This window comes from Anopheles funestus, chromosome 2RL, assembly GCF_943734845.2.
Source record: "Anopheles funestus chromosome 2RL, idAnoFuneDA-416_04, whole genome shotgun sequence".
NCBI classification, from domain to species: domain Eukaryota; kingdom Metazoa; phylum Arthropoda; class Insecta; order Diptera; family Culicidae; genus Anopheles; species Anopheles funestus.
The window spans coordinates 25,541,160-25,558,300 of NC_064598.1; the positions used below are offsets into that span (position 1 = coordinate 25,541,160).

General features: G+C 40.8%; 3 protein-coding genes across 9 annotated transcripts; 2 read left to right on the forward strand and 1 right to left on the reverse strand.

The window, feature by feature from the left end:
• Nucleotides 1-342: 342 nt before the first annotated feature.
• LOC125760948 (cartilage-associated protein-like) lies at nucleotides 343-3,190 on the reverse strand. Of its 6 annotated transcripts, XM_049421571.1 has the most exons (9): nucleotides 3,000-3,190; nucleotides 2,717-2,856; nucleotides 2,036-2,644; nucleotides 1,821-1,964; nucleotides 1,548-1,728; nucleotides 1,346-1,471; nucleotides 1,023-1,165; nucleotides 770-961; nucleotides 343-697 (listed from the first exon to the last, which is right to left on the reverse strand). In XM_049421571.1, exons 3-9 carry the CDS (start codon nucleotides 2,603-2,605, stop codon nucleotides 617-619), a joined length of 1,437 nt encoding a protein of 478 aa, XP_049277528.1. In that variant the 5' UTR covers nucleotides 2,606-2,644; nucleotides 2,717-2,856; nucleotides 3,000-3,190; the 3' UTR covers nucleotides 343-616. The 6 variants fall into 6 exon arrangements, with proteins under 6 accessions (XP_049277528.1, XP_049277530.1, XP_049277531.1 ...); XM_049421573.1 differs by lacking the exon at nucleotides 3,000-3,190 and having other exon boundaries at nucleotides 2,036-2,639; nucleotides 2,740-2,970; XM_049421574.1 differs by lacking the exon at nucleotides 3,000-3,190 and having other exon boundaries at nucleotides 2,727-2,970.
• Nucleotides 3,191-4,350: 1,160 nt separating this feature from the next.
• LOC125760946 (putative transcription factor SOX-14) lies at nucleotides 4,351-13,336 on the forward strand. Of its 2 annotated transcripts, none has more exons than XM_049421565.1 (6): nucleotides 4,351-4,546; nucleotides 8,364-9,041; nucleotides 9,115-9,196; nucleotides 9,268-9,583; nucleotides 9,663-10,082; nucleotides 10,160-13,336. In XM_049421565.1, exons 2-6 carry the CDS (start codon nucleotides 8,497-8,499, stop codon nucleotides 10,483-10,485), a joined length of 1,689 nt encoding a protein of 562 aa, XP_049277522.1. In that variant the 5' UTR covers nucleotides 4,351-4,546; nucleotides 8,364-8,496; the 3' UTR covers nucleotides 10,486-13,336. The 2 variants fall into 2 exon arrangements, with proteins under 2 accessions (XP_049277522.1, XP_049277523.1); XM_049421566.1 differs by lacking the exon at nucleotides 4,351-4,546 and adding an exon at nucleotides 4,749-6,804.
• Nucleotides 13,337-13,920: 584 nt separating this feature from the next.
• On the forward strand, nucleotides 13,921-17,041 carry LOC125760942 (kelch-like protein 10). Its single transcript, XM_049421554.1, has 6 exons — nucleotides 13,921-14,458; nucleotides 14,534-14,782; nucleotides 14,852-15,125; nucleotides 15,189-15,314; nucleotides 15,662-15,937; nucleotides 16,008-17,041. Exons 1-6 carry the CDS (start codon nucleotides 14,214-14,216, stop codon nucleotides 16,764-16,766), a joined length of 1,929 nt encoding a protein of 642 aa, XP_049277511.1. The 5' UTR covers nucleotides 13,921-14,213; the 3' UTR covers nucleotides 16,767-17,041.
• The last annotated feature ends 100 nt before the right edge of the window (nucleotides 17,042-17,141 follow it).

A 17,141-nucleotide genomic window follows, 5' to 3' on the forward strand; every position in this document is an offset into this window, starting at 1 on the left:
TCCCACCTTCCGTTTGATCCGCCACTCGTAACACAAAACTGTTTAAAAACCAGTTTAAAAGATGTAAAGCACAATAACACAGCAGACTTGGAACAGACCGACAGTACCAGTAAGGAAGAAAGGCAGGAATGTGTGGGCCAGGACGGAATGAAACAAACGAAACAAAAAAAAGAAACCCCAATAGTCGATCGAAAGGATATAGTAGCGCGGTGCACAAAACGTACTCATTACACACATACACACACAACCACACTCCCCATAGAACGGACGTTTAGATACATTATATTATTATACATATATACATATATTATATATATTTGAAATGGTACATTTTCCAAAGTTTAGATATGTTTGATCTATGTAAAGCATTATTAAAGACAAAACTGAAATAAAAAGAAACAAATAACGGAAAAAAACAACAATGGCTTTTAAATTTCTTTACTAAACCAAAATTTGCTTTAGATTTTTTCTCGTATTTTTTTGTTTTGTTTATTTATTAGTTGAGTATAATTACTGGTAGATACTTTAATTCTTTCCATTATGCTGAAAGATACCGTTATGGCACACTGGTAGTCCGGCTGGTCCGATTCTTCCTCTCTTAGCCCACTAACTTCTTTTACAGCTCGTCATGATCGTTATATCCGATCGTTTCTTTTGGATATAGCTCATTGCTGACATCTTCTTGTGGTTGAGTATCCTTGAGGAAAGGTAAGGAAAAATGGAAGCCACATTAATAGGCGAACCAATTACGCCAATCTGCAGTGTGTACCTCTTGAGATTCTTCATTAGTTTCCATTTCATATTCCTCCGCGATAAACGCCTCATCTTCTTGAACATCTTCTTCATACTCCCGGTCTAAATCTGACTCTGATCCACCATCTTCTAGCAGATCAAACTCTTGCTTGATGAAATGAGCCAACTTCTCCTCATACTGCATCCGTTCATTGTACTCGACTGCTTCCTGTGTTGGAAAGAAAGTGTCAGTACACGGCACAATACTCCGGTACAACATGTTTACCTACCCTTCGAGGCTTAAAGAAGTTAGCCGTCACACTGCCCTTCGCTTCGGTTTCGATCGTTTTCAGTGCCTCCGGCATCTGGAGATCATCCACGTGAAACAGCAAGTAGCTCATACCGGCTCGATAGGACTCCTCGTACTGTTTAACTGGGGGAAAACAAATTTCAAAATAAAAAAATAAATTGATTAGAGAAGATCAGGTGAAAATTTCAAGCCCATCAGTTCACCGGTCTCTGAGAAATTGTGAATTATCTTTGAGCTGTTTGAACTTCTTCTTTGGCAGATATTTTGTTTTGAATGTTTCTAACATGCTAACTGAACTCATACCATGATAATACGCCTTCTGCAGGTGTTGATAATGCCGGGGGAATAGATTTTCGTAGTACTTCCCTCGCACCATGCCCATGTTGGAGGTACAGTTGCGTTTGCAATACAACGCATTGGTAAAGTGATCTGCATGAAGATAAACAACAAAAAAAAAACACAATCATCAGTACGAAGCCACGAATTTACCGAAACAGACACCTACTTCCGATGGCGGTAATAAAGTCGGGCAGGAAGCCATGATCAAATTCACCCTCGCAAAATGCGCGACATTCGTTCTCATCGAAGATGTACTGCTTGATGGAACTTTCGAGCCGTTCGATCGCACGCTCCCAGTTGGTTTCCTGCTCGTCTACAATACCACCGATAAGGAGGGGGACGAATTTCTAGCACAAAATAAAATCAAAACCCCATTTTAAGCAGTGTTTAAGAATGTTATCTTCGTTTTTTTGGGAGGCGAAAAAACCCCCTCAATTACCTTTTCCTCAAGATCATGAATTTCGTCCCGATCGACACCGGGCATTTCGATGGCTTCTTCAAAGTTTTTCTTCATCACTGTATCCGACGGATGCTTTACCATGAAAGTGTAGGCGGCCGATGCCGCTAGCGTTACACGATTCGACTGCCAACAAAAAAAAAGACATTAAGTTTAAGGGTTGCTAATAAAATTCATCTAGCAAAAAGCAACCAAACCTTCACGTAGCACGCGTACAGATATGGGTAAACCTTCTGCTCGTGAAAGATGTCCATATAGTGCCCATCGAAGTCCTCACTGAACGGAAGATATCGGTAGATCGCATACTTCCGGGCACACTTCGACAGGCAGAGCGTACGGCGCAAGATCAGTTCGTAGTGTTGCAGATTGTCAATGTTGCTGCTGTGCAGAAAATCACCCCGATGCTTTACATCTCGTGCCGCATATTCACATTCCATCCTACAGTTTGCCACCGACTCGTAGTACGTCCGGTATCCCTCCAAGGCCCGCTCGAGAAAGTACACACAGTCTTCCCACTCGTTCGAAAGGTACGCCTGTACACCCTGTTCGTACTGATCGATGAAGCTGCTACCATCTTCCGGTGTGTCGGATATATAGTTCGGATGTTCCGTTTCGGTGGTGCTTTCGGTGGAAGCTGCTGACGTTGCAGCTTGATTCGTAGTTTGCGCTACGGTCAGTGTAAATAAGCAACACCAGCCGATTACGAGCAGTGGCCTATGCCAGCGTCTGGTGCTTGATATCATCTCCACCCCTTCCACGTCGATCATCTCGCGGAGTTTACCGAGATCGTACGATGGTAAACTTCTCTGCAAAAAGAAAAGGTGTCAGAAAAATAGTTTCCCTGTTCCTACATGCCAACTCGTATCGCTGTGTATTACCCCACTTTACAATCTTTGCTTACACGACGTGACAAATTGTTAAATTCAGCTAAAAATCTTAAAACACTTCTTCAGCATCAACACAGTCACTTCCCGTGCGAACACTTGCGTGCTTCACTTGCGATGCCGACTGGTACCGTCTAGCCATCGATGTGTGGTAGAGAGAAAGAGAGAGAGAGAGAGTTACATATAGACGCATTTCCAGCCTGTCGATGATCGTACGTTCATGCGGCGATCGCGGTCGGAACGCGAGCGCCGATTTATGCTTATACATCAAACTTACCACTACACAGACACAGATGGTCGCCCATGCTTCGTCGCGATCGTTGAGTCAAATCGATAAGAAAAGCCGCGCGTGTGTGAGTAGGATGCAATATTACACCGCGTCCCTTTTTTTCATGCTTGTGTAATGTTTCCAGACACAATGACACTCCAATGCGTGCGGGTCGCAAGTGTTCCTGTTGGAGAAAACTAAACAAATCAATGTCTACTAGAATGTGCTATACCATCGGATTTTTGGTTTACCCTTGGGATGGCAAACAATGGAACTCATTGTTTGTAGTTGAAGCAACTAAAGTAGGCTTTGCGAAAGGAAAAAAAATCATTTTCTATATGCGTTACATAGAACAAGTTACAGCAGATAAACAGGACCTCTCACGACTCTTCACAAGGAATGAGGATGTTTGTGATTTCACACTTGAAGTGCGTATACAGCAATGTGCTTATTGAATGTGTCAACGAAAGCAAACCAGATCATTTTAGAATGTTTTCAAATATACTGCAGTTACTTTTAATGATCATTTGCCATTAGGATGGTAAAGAAAGAATTGTTATTTGACCTATCGCACCATGCCGGTGACGTTATTTCAGACCCAAACTACAAGTTAAAACCTTCAGCTTTATCTTGTATTACAGTTTTCTTTGATGATTTTCGCTAAATATCTTTCTTCGCCTGTTGAGAAGCTTGTCGCATATAGCAATAATGACGTCACGCTGACGACGCGCCACCATCGTTGCTGCTGCTGCTGCTCATTACATCGTTTTTACGGTATTAAATGAAACAAAAAGATTAAATAAAAGATTCAATAAACCTACAAAATGCCAACCGTAAAAGAAGCTTTAGCTTTGGTAATAAAACAAAGTTTATTGAAACATTTTTTTTGTATAGAAACAAACCGCGGAATTCGATGGAATTCGATGGAAATATCCCACGTGCACTTGGCCGGAGCGCGCCTTCTATGCGTGTGTAGTTTATGCTCACGAGCTCCAACACAAGTGTAAGCGGGCAGCTGATTTTTGGCCCTACACACATGCATGCCGTTCCATGCTGTTTTTGCTTTCGATAGTGTTTGTGTAGCGGAACGTAAGCGTACCCGTTTACAGTGTAGTGTTGAAAAGTGTAACGCACGGGCAACACGTAACGGGGGGATAACCGAAATATGTATGTTAATTTCAATCTTATGTTCGATATATGGGCCACTATGAAGCAAGATTTACAATATGAAATATATTTTTAAGATGTAACAAAGGGTTTCCGTGCTTTCTTTGGTCGGTTCCCCATTGTCATAACTCGCCGCCATTCAAAACAATATATGCACACACACATCCGCAAAGCGGTGCAGCCGTCAATGGTGAGGTTGTGGGAGTGTGTGCGAGTGTTTAGCGATGAACAGTCGGACGAAATTTTCATCCAAGTGCAGTTGTGTTTGCTGTTGGCGCTGCAATGCTCCATTGTTCAACTAACTTTCGTACGAAGCGGACGTACTGTTTGTGCTTTCCAAGTGACTTAGCCATCGTGCGTGCATGTGTGTGATCTTCTAAACATAAAAGGTACGTATTCGCGTTCCGAAAACAACTATCAAACGATGGGTTTAGTTTCTGTGTATCGAGTGTTTTAACTATCCTGCCCCCAAAATGTCGTTGTTGTGTTTTGCTTTTGTTTTTTTGCTGAATGAAATAATTGTTCTTTTTAATCGCAAAAATGCTCACACTTGTGCCGTCAAACTGTGTGTGACGTCATGGATACAGGACAGTTAACTTTGATAGCAAACTTTTGTCACCCGTTTGTTAAGGTGGTTGTTGGAGGGAAATTAGCAAAGGGTGTACCTAGGAATGGGTGCATCGATACACGAAAAATCCTGATTATTTTACGTTCGGCGTATCGGATTCCGGATTGGAAGCATAACTCTTCCGGCCTTTTTTTCCATTCACCTAATTTCAAAAATTGTTTTTGTTTTTCATGGTGAAAAAGGTAAGCTAAACTAGGTAGAACGGTGAAGCTTGCAGTTGTGAATTAAAACCATTTTTTTGGTACAGAAACGCGAGACAGCGATGAGAATGAGATGAGATGTGAAATGAGCAGGAAAAGATGGCCCACAATAACGATCACGGTTTGGCGCGGGAGATTACGCATGTTCGGCCTTAATGCATCATGTAACCTTGCACTCTCATCCTGTACACCAGCCAGGATTGAAACGGACGGGGTGGGAAACGGACACGAAGGTCACCTAATTTGCGTGCGTGTCAATGTACGGTGGTGAGTGAGCAAAATGCACAGAACGCTTTTCGGGGGACAATGGTACCTCATCGTGCTACTCTCAAAAAAGTTAGGGAAAAAGCGTTCTTTTCCGTCACCGTCGTGATTTCACACCCTATCAGAGGGGGAGGGGGTGGTTATAGCGACCAACTCACGGGACGCAAATATTGCCGTGTCGGCAATACACACCGCCAGCGAACGATCACGGTCACCTACACAACCGTACGCCGGCCATCATATGCTGCACGCGTATCGCGGTGGTTAAATTCATGTGTAACAATATCGAATTTGATTTCATTAACGCGGCGCTTCATCGAAAATGAAAATGCATCGCACACTTAGATGAGAGTAGAGCGTGCAGAGAGATTTTTGTGTATTGTTTTTGTTTTGTGCGTTTGGTTTTGCATATTTCCTACAGGGAGGAAACTTTTGGCACATTTTTTTGCCACTTTTCGAACGTTTTTTATTGTTGCTCTGCATGGAAGACATTTTACGAATACCATTACGCATTTGGCAATAATGTTGTGTAGAGATAAATAGATGAAATTTAAATAAAATTTAATACAAATCTCCCCAACGTCAACTTCCTCAGCTTGAACACGGTGTAATTCATATCATTATTGCAGACTATAATAAATCGACATCTTGGTTAATGCTTCTCTCTCCCGGTGCGGGAGTTACATGCACATATTAAAAGGCAATAATATATTGAGACACCTTTCGTAGTGCAATACGGCACGACAATGTGTGTTTGGTGCATGAGGTAATGGCAAAATAGGATGCACACACAACGTCCCCAAAAATAAAAAAAAAAACGCAACAAAACTGCATCGCGTAGGTGCATCGGAAAAAGGCGGGGAAAATAAAATAAAATTAACCTCTTTATCATAAAAAAGCATATCACACTTTTTTTGTTGTTCGTTGTTTAGTTTAATATCGGCGGCACTTGCGTTCATTCGTTCATTTCCCCGTTTTTTCAGACGAATATTATGGTTGCAAAAATGAATGTGTGTGCGTGCTTGTATGGGAGGAAGCAAATGCGTGTGCAATGTTGTTGCTCTCACTCTTTCACTCTCACTCTCAGTTAGCGGTGAAAAATTTTCGTCGAACGCGATCCAACACTTCCACCCAACAACCGACGACTACTTGTTCTAGAAAATACGCACACAAACACACACACACACTCGTGTCCGTATTCCCCAAAACCACCCTTTTGTCGGGCTGCATTAGTGTGCGGATATTGGGGGGTGGGCAATGGGAGAATATAGTGTTCACGAGCGACCTTGAATGTTATTGCAAGCCGAAAGGAAAAGCATAAGTTAAAGTGGAAGTACCGTTTTGGGCACACGTTACAAAATGCTTCACAAACTGGCGTTCCATCTAGTAGCCATACTGCACACACACCATTCGATGTGTTTTCTGTCAAGATTTTCGAAAAATGTAATCCAAGTATGGTGGACGCTACAACCACTCGCAAGTGTGATTGTGCTGCGGTCTAATCAACTTCGTATTACGAAGCATAAAAGGGGCAATGACAAGGTGGATCAAGACGGTATGTGGAAGCATGGAAAGGGCAAGGGTTGGGGGGTTGGGGGTGGAGGGTTTGTATTGGCGACCAGGCATAACATAACAAAACGCAGTATAGGTCTCGTATTTGGAGGAAGAAATTAGTGCCTTCACGAACACACATGCCTGTCACATGCGAAGTGAAGCTGTGTTAGTCGTATTATCACGACTACTTCCGATGCGTATGGCTTGCTATGCTATGTTTATATACAAGGGTGTGTGCGTGCGTGTACTAAGCAAGAAAACACATGCGAACATTTGCGTTCGCTACATGATATGATGCTTGTTTGAATTCGGTGTCGCCAACCGTTTACTGTTCACATTTTCTTTTGCTGATCCGTTTTATTGTTTATTTTTCGAAATGTTTACATTTAATTCTGTATCCGCTGCCGATACCACTTTTGTTTCACTCTAGGCAAGTGTTCGACGCAGAAGAAGAATGGTTTGATTGAATTCCATCTTCTTTTTTGTTGTTGTCTGGCTGAATCACGCCACTCTTTTTATCTGGCTGTGTGTTGCATTTAAGTCTCGAACTAATAGACGATGATTCTATCTTCTGGAAAAGATCGTAAAGAGAGAAAAGTTTCTAAAGTTTGCACCATAAAATTCGTAGCATTACGATTCGTTTTTATGCATTTGAATAATGCAAAATAAAACATAAAACTTTTGCGATGCTCCCGGGCGTGATGATTGATTTATTTGATTTTATATCTCTCAGGTCAGAAAGTGCATTCGTATTCCGGCATGGATATGAGGATTTTTTCCTTTGGAAATTATAGGAATTGACCTTTCCGATTTATTGTCCTCAAAGGAAAAACTTTCGCGGACAGTTGGTTGGCAATATTATTGTTTGGCGGTAAATCTTTTACTAGCGGGTCAATGGCATCCTTTTTCACCTCTCAGTATAGAATGACATAGGGAAACACATTCTCGATATACTGTAAGTTCGCTTGCATCAGATAATTTCTTATCACAATATTTAATGTTGGAAAGTGATTTGGTTAGCAAACTTTTTCAAACAAATTTAAAAATAATGGTTGTTTCCGTAAACCCAGATTTTTGTAGATTTTCCCAAAAACAAGGTAAGACTTGTCAATTAGTATAAAGTGTCCCAGATCCCTGAAAAAAACTGGTTTAGGGCTAGTCTAATTCTCCAATCGTACACGATCATTTTATTCATCTCAATAGAGTTTATCTCACAATTTCCTTGATAAAAAAAACCTTAGTCGATATCTAATTTAAATTCCACAATGTTTGTTCAAGAGTCTTTCAGTAGTCAGCACAAAGCTGAAGTACCACGACGATCGAGAAATGTGACGATATAAGCACATTCCTGCGATCACAGCGATCATACGCAATGGCGTATGAAACTGTAAAATAGAGTCTCGATTTTCTTATGTTTCTCTATCGGTTGAATAATGAGTCAGAATTGTATGTGTTGCGAGTTTGATGCGAATTTAGAATGTATATTATATTTTATATTTATCTTACTCTTTTTTAAGTTTTGTCAAATGTATTAGAATCTAATCAATATTTCTATTGCAGTTATTTATTTCAGAAAGCCATTTATTTGGACAAAGTGTTTTTCATACGCCACTCAATTTTTGAGACAAAAAAAAAATCAAAGTGTCACTTACAATTACATTACCTACATAAACGTAGGATATACATAAACACCATGATACAAAACAGTGCCTACGGGAATCCGATACTGGCTAGCGGTTGGTTACCGCCACCGATCTGCTTGCAAAATCAAACCCTTGATCTTGACTCGAACAATAACGATAAGAACGGTACATTCGAAAACGGTGGTAATATTTGCTACAGATACGCTGAACAGTGCGATGATCATCAGCGCGATGGAATCACCCCAGTACAGGAACATCCTACAGATGATGATTCGACAAAGAACCATTTCCAAACATCGCACAATGTTCAGAATAAGACTGATGATGTCTGTATTGTAACATCACGCACTAGTCAGCCCGTCCAAGTATCACAGTCCAATGATGAGCCTACCCAAAAAACAGTCGAAACAACGGACAATGTTTCGACCGTGGAACAAATGGTACAAAACTCTGATGTGGCTGATGTGGTCGAATCGTCAAAAACGCAGGATATGGATGAATCGGATTATATAATACTCCGTCCAATGAATGCGTTTCTATTGTTTTGCAAAGTACACCGCAAAATAGTGAGGAAACGTTATAAGGTGGAAAACAGGTGTGTATTATCTCATGTTCGATTCTCGATCGGTGGAAGAATTACATTTTCCTGTTCTTATTTATTCGCACAGGAATATAACGAAAAAACTCGGCTTATGGTGGGGTCTTCTTACGAAGGAAGAGAAGTTACCCTTTCAAAATCTGTCCAATGAGGTAAGATCTTATCAACATTGCGAATGGTTTATGCACTAAGGATGGTACATTTCTTTGTCATCTTCGGACAGCACAAGGACAAGCTGTATGCCATCGACCCAAATTTCCAATGGACCAAGAAAGCTAAAGTGCGGGCAAAAGCACCAATGGCAACACGTACTAAAGATGCAAGTGCAAATACAACGTCAACTGCTCCAGAGGCTGAACCGATGGATGTAGCTGATGATACCATTTCTATTGAAAGTTTGGAAGCGGCCGAAGCTTTGGTAAGATTGCATGAAGGCATTGAGGTGCTTTCGTTGTCCAAGCTGGCGAACGAAGCAGATATGGGAAAGTTGAACGAGCTGTGCAAAGAAACCGGTATGCAACAGCCTGCTGCAAAACCAAGTTAGTTTTGAAAAGTTTGAAGATAATATAAATTATTCGTAATAACTTAATTTTTGACACATTGTTCTTTATTTTTTAGTTGCGAGTCAGACATTGGAATCACAGTGCAATCAATCATCTCAAATGGCTCCGGACGCGGGTGCTCCTGTTCTTGATGGTTTGGCAGATCAGACTGAAGCTGGCCCAAGTACGCAGAGAGCTCCGCGAGCATGTAAAGGAAAGCGGTACAAAGACTTCATGAGTCATATGCTTTCACGCGCCCAATCGAAACCAGCGACAATCTCGAAGAAGTCGCCAAAAGCTCCCACCAAACAACGGAAAACCGGCAAAGTGCAAACAACTATCGCAAACGCCGTTACAGTTAATAAAGCCTTTATAAAGTTTACCGTAGGCGAGTTACGGAAGGAGTTGTTGGACCAAATTCGTTATTTGCCTGTCATGAGCATTGACCACTTTGTGGCCATACAAAATGCATACAAACAGCGTAAAAAGGCACAAGGTAAGTGGCGCGTGATGTTAGTAAACCACCATACTAATAACTAGTTTTGTTCTTATGCTTCAATCCTTGTCCGGCAGAATCATCAGCACCAGAGCACCAAAGTGACGTTCCAGCTGATGTTGTGGTTGAGTGTAATACAGTCGAAAGTGCACCGATTGGTACAATTGCACAACCCACAGCGGATGACGCAACTGCTTCAGAGGTACCAGAAATGGTGCGACCTACACCCACCAAACTCGTCGGCAGTAGCAAACGGAAATCTCCCAAAGAACGCATTACACATCACCCTCAATCAGCGACGGTGGAACGCCAAACCATCTTGATATGCCATATGCCTGAGGCAAACAACGGTGTCTGCCATGGCCGTGCGGGCCAACATGACAATCCAATGACGTTCCAATAAGGATTTAAATTTGGCGAAAAGCTCAATCTCCAAAAAACGCAACTTCCTTCTCGGATCCTGACGGAAAATGGATCTTTTTATGAAGGATTAAGTACATGATCGTCAGGTGATTAGATTTTATTTTTCTTAAGCCATTCATTAATTTACTTAAGCAGATAAGTATCGGCATATGTTCAATTCCGCTAAGTTACCGGCACAAATAAGTGTTATTTTTATTATTTTATTTTTGTTTTCCAATTGCACCAAGTTAGTTGTTCATTTGTTGATTAAGTTAAAAAACAAAACATTACATTTCATGCTCACGTTATGTAAAGGAGGTTAAAGGCGAATAGTGAATAGGCGAAACATTTTTTTGCATTTTAAGTAACATTAGCAAGGCTAACCAACAGCACAGTCAGAAAGCGAAATACCAAAATGGATACTTATCTAGTTGGAGCGCACACTGTATCAGTGGCCATAGTTCGTCGCCAAAAAACGGAATACAGAGCAATACCTAATCGCTGACAGTTGTAGTGCGTATATCGTATGCATTAAAAAACGATTTTTCAACTTATTTGGGCGATTTTTGAGATGAGTTTCCTGTCACTTATTGGTGCCAGCATTGTGCTCTCTTTTGTAAAGCAATTTGAATTGTAATTGTAATGGAAAATGCGAAAACGATCGTAAAAAATTTGGTGAAACTTCGTGTCCGCCAGACACGACAGTTGATCTGGCATTTGGATTATTTACATTCAGGCACTATTCTCCTATCTTCTCCTATCAGAATGTGAAACAGTTGTCTTGTTTTGTCAGCCCAACAACATTTAGACGTAACCAAAAAGTGCAGCAAGATCTAAATACATAGATCAAAGTGATTTCTTAGTTCTCTATAGAAGATGAATCAATAGGCCAAACAGTTTTAAAGTATCTGGACAAGATGAACTTTGTTGTGCGGAAGTATCAGTTCAATCCAGTGGAGGCGGAGGCCTTTGCTAAGGTTCTGGTTAGTCAATGTAAGGTCAACCAATGGGCCGTAGACCAAAACTGCAGTTCAATTCAGCCATCTTTATACGTTTATTTTTTTCATCGTCATTTATAAGCAGTCCATTTTTTAACACATACGTTATTTGTAATGTAAAGTCAATATACATCTGTTCGAATTGAACAAGAGCCAATTTCATAAATGTGAACTTTGAAACGAAAATACCTATAAATTATATTAACTAGATCGGCAACAGCTAAGTCGTGAAGGAGAAGAATGAAAATAATGTAAGTTATCTGTAGCTAACCTAACCGCCCGATGATGAAAATGAATCTTATTTTACGGGTAAGAAGGTACACAGAGGTGCTGTGAATTCTAACGCGATCAGTTTAGCAAGGTGTCTTTGAATTGCTTCCTTATGTGCCGTTTTTTGTTTTGTTTTTTGTATTTTTTTATTATTATTTTTTTTTTTTAAATATTTAATAGATATAACAATTCAGTTTTATTACACTTAATATTCATAAGCACTCACCCCTGGCGGATGAAATGACGTAAAAATGTTATTTCTTCCTATGGTACGCTTAAAAGCATAAAATGTGTTAACACATACATGTTTATCATTTTATTACGTTGTTTTGCTAATACTGAAGAATTATTTTCTATTTAAAATGGCATTCGTTTTGTGTACTGTTGTTCTCCTTTTTTCTGCAATAATGTTTTGCGTAAGACATATTTAATTTGGTATTTATTTATTACTTCTGTGCCGGACCCACATCACAGCAATACGAAAACGATGAACTGTGGTACTGTAGTTGCCAATTAAATTTTATTCATCACATCACCATGCAAAGTTAACTCCAAAGGACAGCAAAATTGTCCTAGAACAAAACATTGTGATTAAAAGTTTTCAAAACGGAATAGAATTCTTGTTCACTTTTATTGTCCTATTAGTTACAAAAGGTTAAAATGGACAAAAGTTATTGTTATTTGTACTAACCAGTAAAGACATGGAAAGAGACATGGAGCGAGACAGAGAGAGAGAGAGAGAGTAACAAAGAGAGAGAAGGATAGAGTGAAAGGTAAAAAAAACTTTGTTTTGTTGCATATTAATGTCTAATTGATTCATTAAGCGTTTGATAAATATCTGTGTAAGTGTAATAAGAGGACAGTTTTGTATTAAAAAAGTTTAAGCAAAAGGTTTAATCAAAAGACGAACGATACGCAAAAGTGAGGACCAACTTTTAGAATCAATCCATTTGAAAAACTCAAAATTAAATTGTATTTCGTATGTTATACGCAACATTTATCGATGCTGTTAGGTAGGCGAACAATAAATATTACAGAATAATAAATATAAGTACAGAATACAGTTACAGGAGTTAATTTACAATTTAAAACTGTCCAATATTATCATTCTCGCCTTTGAACACAAGTATGATATTTTCTCACACGCATTATGAGACGGATTTAGTCACGACTCGGCCCATAACCGTCCCTGACATGTATCAATACTAACAACCAGTGTTTTAATGTTACAAAATTTCTGTTTTTTCAATTTATATTCTTTTAAAAATAGCCAACACGTAGTGTTAAGTTCAGTATTCTTCTGAAGGTTAAAAGACGCTTTCTCATAGTTTTTTTCTCTGACAAAAAAAAACAAATTTTTATTATGTTATCAATTTCTAAACCTTTATGTAATTTTTCAACATATCCTAAAGACAGATTATTGAGCCCGGATTCCTTTACTGTGCTTTTTATTTAGTTCTCTTTATTGCGGACAACGATCTGAACGATCACTAGAGATCGTTCACTAGAGAGCAACACTAAAGATAAGCATTGTCAAAAATACTTTCTTTTTCAACAAAATAAAATAGTTCAAGTTCGTTAATATCATTTTGTTTTATCAGTTTTAAAGTGCTCGACTCTAAGTATCACATCACATCGCCATACAAAGGTGATCTCAGATCACAATGTGTCATACAACGCCATACAACGGTGATCCTGGATAATTAGATCCTTTATTATTGGATCGGATCAAACGTTTAAACTATTGATCAAATCAGATAAACTGATCCACCTTCAAATTCACATCACTAGTTCTTACTACGGCGGAGCGATCCTAATGGAATTTTGTACGATCACTAACCCAACGGAGGACCCCCAGTTTGTCCAAGCTCTTCTTACTTCTTAACAGGCCTGCAGCAGGCCTCCTCTAAACCGTTCACGGACAAGCGCCATTGTCATTCAATCCATTACCTCGATTTTTCTAGAGGACGCATCAGCGCCATCATTCCATCCCAGTTTCGGCCTACCACGCCTCCACTGTTCATTTGGACAAAGTAAAAGGACTTTATGTCCTGAGGATTTTGCCGCGGTAATCTCCAACCCGAGGTCGAAACTGTTCGAAATTCGTATGGAATCTACGCAACGTGTCTTCCTCGGCAGCGTTTAATCGGCTCGGCCTCGGCTCAGTTTAATTCGCTCAGAATTTTTTAAAAACCCCACTTTCAGAATCTAGTAGCTCTGTTCGGTTTTGTTGTTTCTGTTTTTTAAGCATCATAATGTAATCCTCAGCATCCATAGACGGGGTTTACTTACTGGGATCGAAGCTATCCCTTCAGTATACAGTGTTCTCCGATTCGTCGACAGTCTGATATATTTTTTTAACTTCTTTTTGGAATTTTGGTTATTCGCCCTGTCTCTTCCACATCGATAACCAAACAAACTAAATTGTGAGCGTATTTTACTACGGAACCACGGAACCGAAATGATCGGCGAACTTCGCGTATCACGTGCGGATACCTCATCCTCGACATCGTGTTCCTCTACCGCTACATCGTCCTTGAATGTGTCCCTCCAGCCGAAACGATGCATCAGCTACATGACGATGCAAACGCTGCACGATATGCGGCTCAGCGAAACGCTTTGCGATGCATCCATCGTCCTGCCAGATAATGGTCACGAGTTTCGCATACATCGTGTCATTGTGGGATCGTGCAGTGAATATTTCCGGTACAGTCCTTATAGGGATTTATGTATGTATCATCACGCATGTACATTTTTAACGTTGTCTATAATTCGTTACAGTATCCTGTTTACGACGTCCGTGCCGAGCGAGAAGTACCAGCTGGAGATACCGGGCATACCTAGCTCCGTAATGGAGCAAATCATCCGGTACGCATATTTGCGCGAGTGTGATCTTACTGAGGATACCGTGTTCGATGTGTACGCAGCGGCCGACTTTCTGCTCATGACTAGTCTTACGGAGCACTGTTCCGTGTACATACTGGACCGGTTACGTCTGGACAACTGCGTAACTATAATGCTGTTCGGCAGGTTTGTCAGAAAGTGCTCGCAATAATCTTTCCCCGCAATGTGTTACTGAACCTTTTTTTTGCCTTCTAGACAACGTGCATCAAAAACACTACATGATTCGGCACGAATGTTTATACTGAAAAACTTCCCACAGCTTTCCCAAACTCGGACTAAAGAAAATGAACTACTGCAGCTCGACGTGGACGATATCTGCCAGCTGCTGGCAGATGATCTTTTGAATGTGCGCGATGAAGATACGGCGTGGGAATTTGTTATACGTTGGATCGATCATGATCCTTCCAAGCGCAGCAAGCACATCTACCGACTGATGGGCACGGTTCGCTTTGGGCTGTTAAACACGGAGGTACTGATCGGTATGGAAAATTTAGACCACCTTAAACTGATCTCCTTTTTTCTGCTTCTACAGTATTTCCTTGATAAGGTGAAAGAAAACCAGTATGTGCTTGGGAGCGATGAAACGAAACCACTGGTGATTGAAGCATTAACGTTTTTGTACGATCTGGAAATGATCAGTACCAAAGCTATGAAAGAGGTTAAGTTTTTTTTAAATCTATCTTCCTATCTATTCAAGATTACATTTCAGTAGTTTCCGAGATCTTGATCTTGATCCAAGGAGTTGATTGCGTTTTTCCTAGTTGTTACTATTGTAGAAATAGCACTTGCGGTATTACTCTAGTCCAGCGGCCTCCAATCTTTTTAGACCTTGGTATTTGGTGTGGAGTGTGTAATGATCGCTTCATGCAGTGATCTACCGAAGTAACAATTACATCCCTTGATCAGAACTTACTTTTTTGTTGTTGTTTGGATATCTTTCCCTTTGTATCGAGACACATGTAGATTATTGAAGTATAACTAACCAATTCTTAATTTAAATTTCAGATGAAAACACCTGCAATCGCGACGCCACGATTACCGCACGATGTAATATTTACCGTCGGCGGTTGGGGTGAGGGTCAATCGCAGTCCATCATCGAAACGTATGACACGAGAGCCGATCGTTGGATAAAGGTACCCAGTGAAGATCCGGCAGGACCAAGGGCATACTACGGAGCTGCTTACATCGGGCATCATCTCTACTTTGTTGGAGGCTATGACGGAGTGGAACATTTCAACACTTGTCGTCGGTTCGACATGGTGTTGAAGGACTGGCAGGAGGTATGTAACCATGGATGCAAAGAATTGTCGCTGTTGGCGATATTTGATTGCATTTTACATTTCATGCCAGATTGCACCAATGCACTGTAAACGGTGTTACGTCAGTGTGGTAGCCTTGGATGGTATGATTTACGCGATGGGAGGTTACAATGGTTCCAATCGGCACAACTCGGTGGAACGCTACGATCCACAGACAAACCAATGGACGATGATCGCGCCAATGGGTTCTTTACGGTCTGATGCTGACGCCTGCACACTTAATGGTATGATCTACATTGCCGGTGGGTTTAACGGACATGAGTGTCTTAACACCGCGGAAATGTATGATCCGCAATCGAACAGCTGGTCACCGTTGCCCCCTATGTTGCACCGCCGATCCGGCGTATCCTGTACCGCACTCGGTGGATCAGTGTATGTGGTTGGAGGTTTCAATGGGCTTATCCGGTTAAATAGTTGTGAACGGTTCGATCTGGCTACGAGACGCTGGACGGCTTGCAAGGAGATGTACCACCAACGGAGCAACTTTGGACTGGAAGTTATCGATGATATGCTGTTCGCGATCGGAGGCTATGACGGTGTGAGTGCGATCGCGTACGTTGAATGCTACTGTCCGGACACAAACGAATGGCTCGAAGCAACTGATCTGAGCATGATGCGATCCGCATTCCGTGCTGTGACCGTAACCGGACTACCGAACATCAAGGATTACGTGCATTCGAACAAGGAAAATTTAATCAACGAAATGAATGAGCACCGACACGGTAATGCGCGTAATAGTGCCGTAGTAGCTTCTACGTCCACTAGCGACGTCGAGGATGAACTAGACTAAGCATCCGGAACACACACTCACATCAGCCCAAGGGTTTGGTTCGTCACGGAAACATACCACAGCGCGAAACCGAAGGACGATCATGCGTGGCAAAGTTGTTCAAATCAATCGTTACAAAAGTTACGCAAAGTGAATTGTTTTACATTCGCCTGCGTGTACAGTGGACGAAATTGTTTGTGACGTGGAAGGTATGGATTATCATTATTTTAGAAGAGTTTCAGAAACACCGCATCTTTTGTATGTTTTGATGGAAATTTAAATTTTACACCGTGAAACTCTAACTTGTGTTGATTTGTTAATGTTTGAGAGAACTGATACAACATATTTCAAAAAAGATACTGCTAGCGTTTTAAGGAGATCGTAAGTATCGACCGT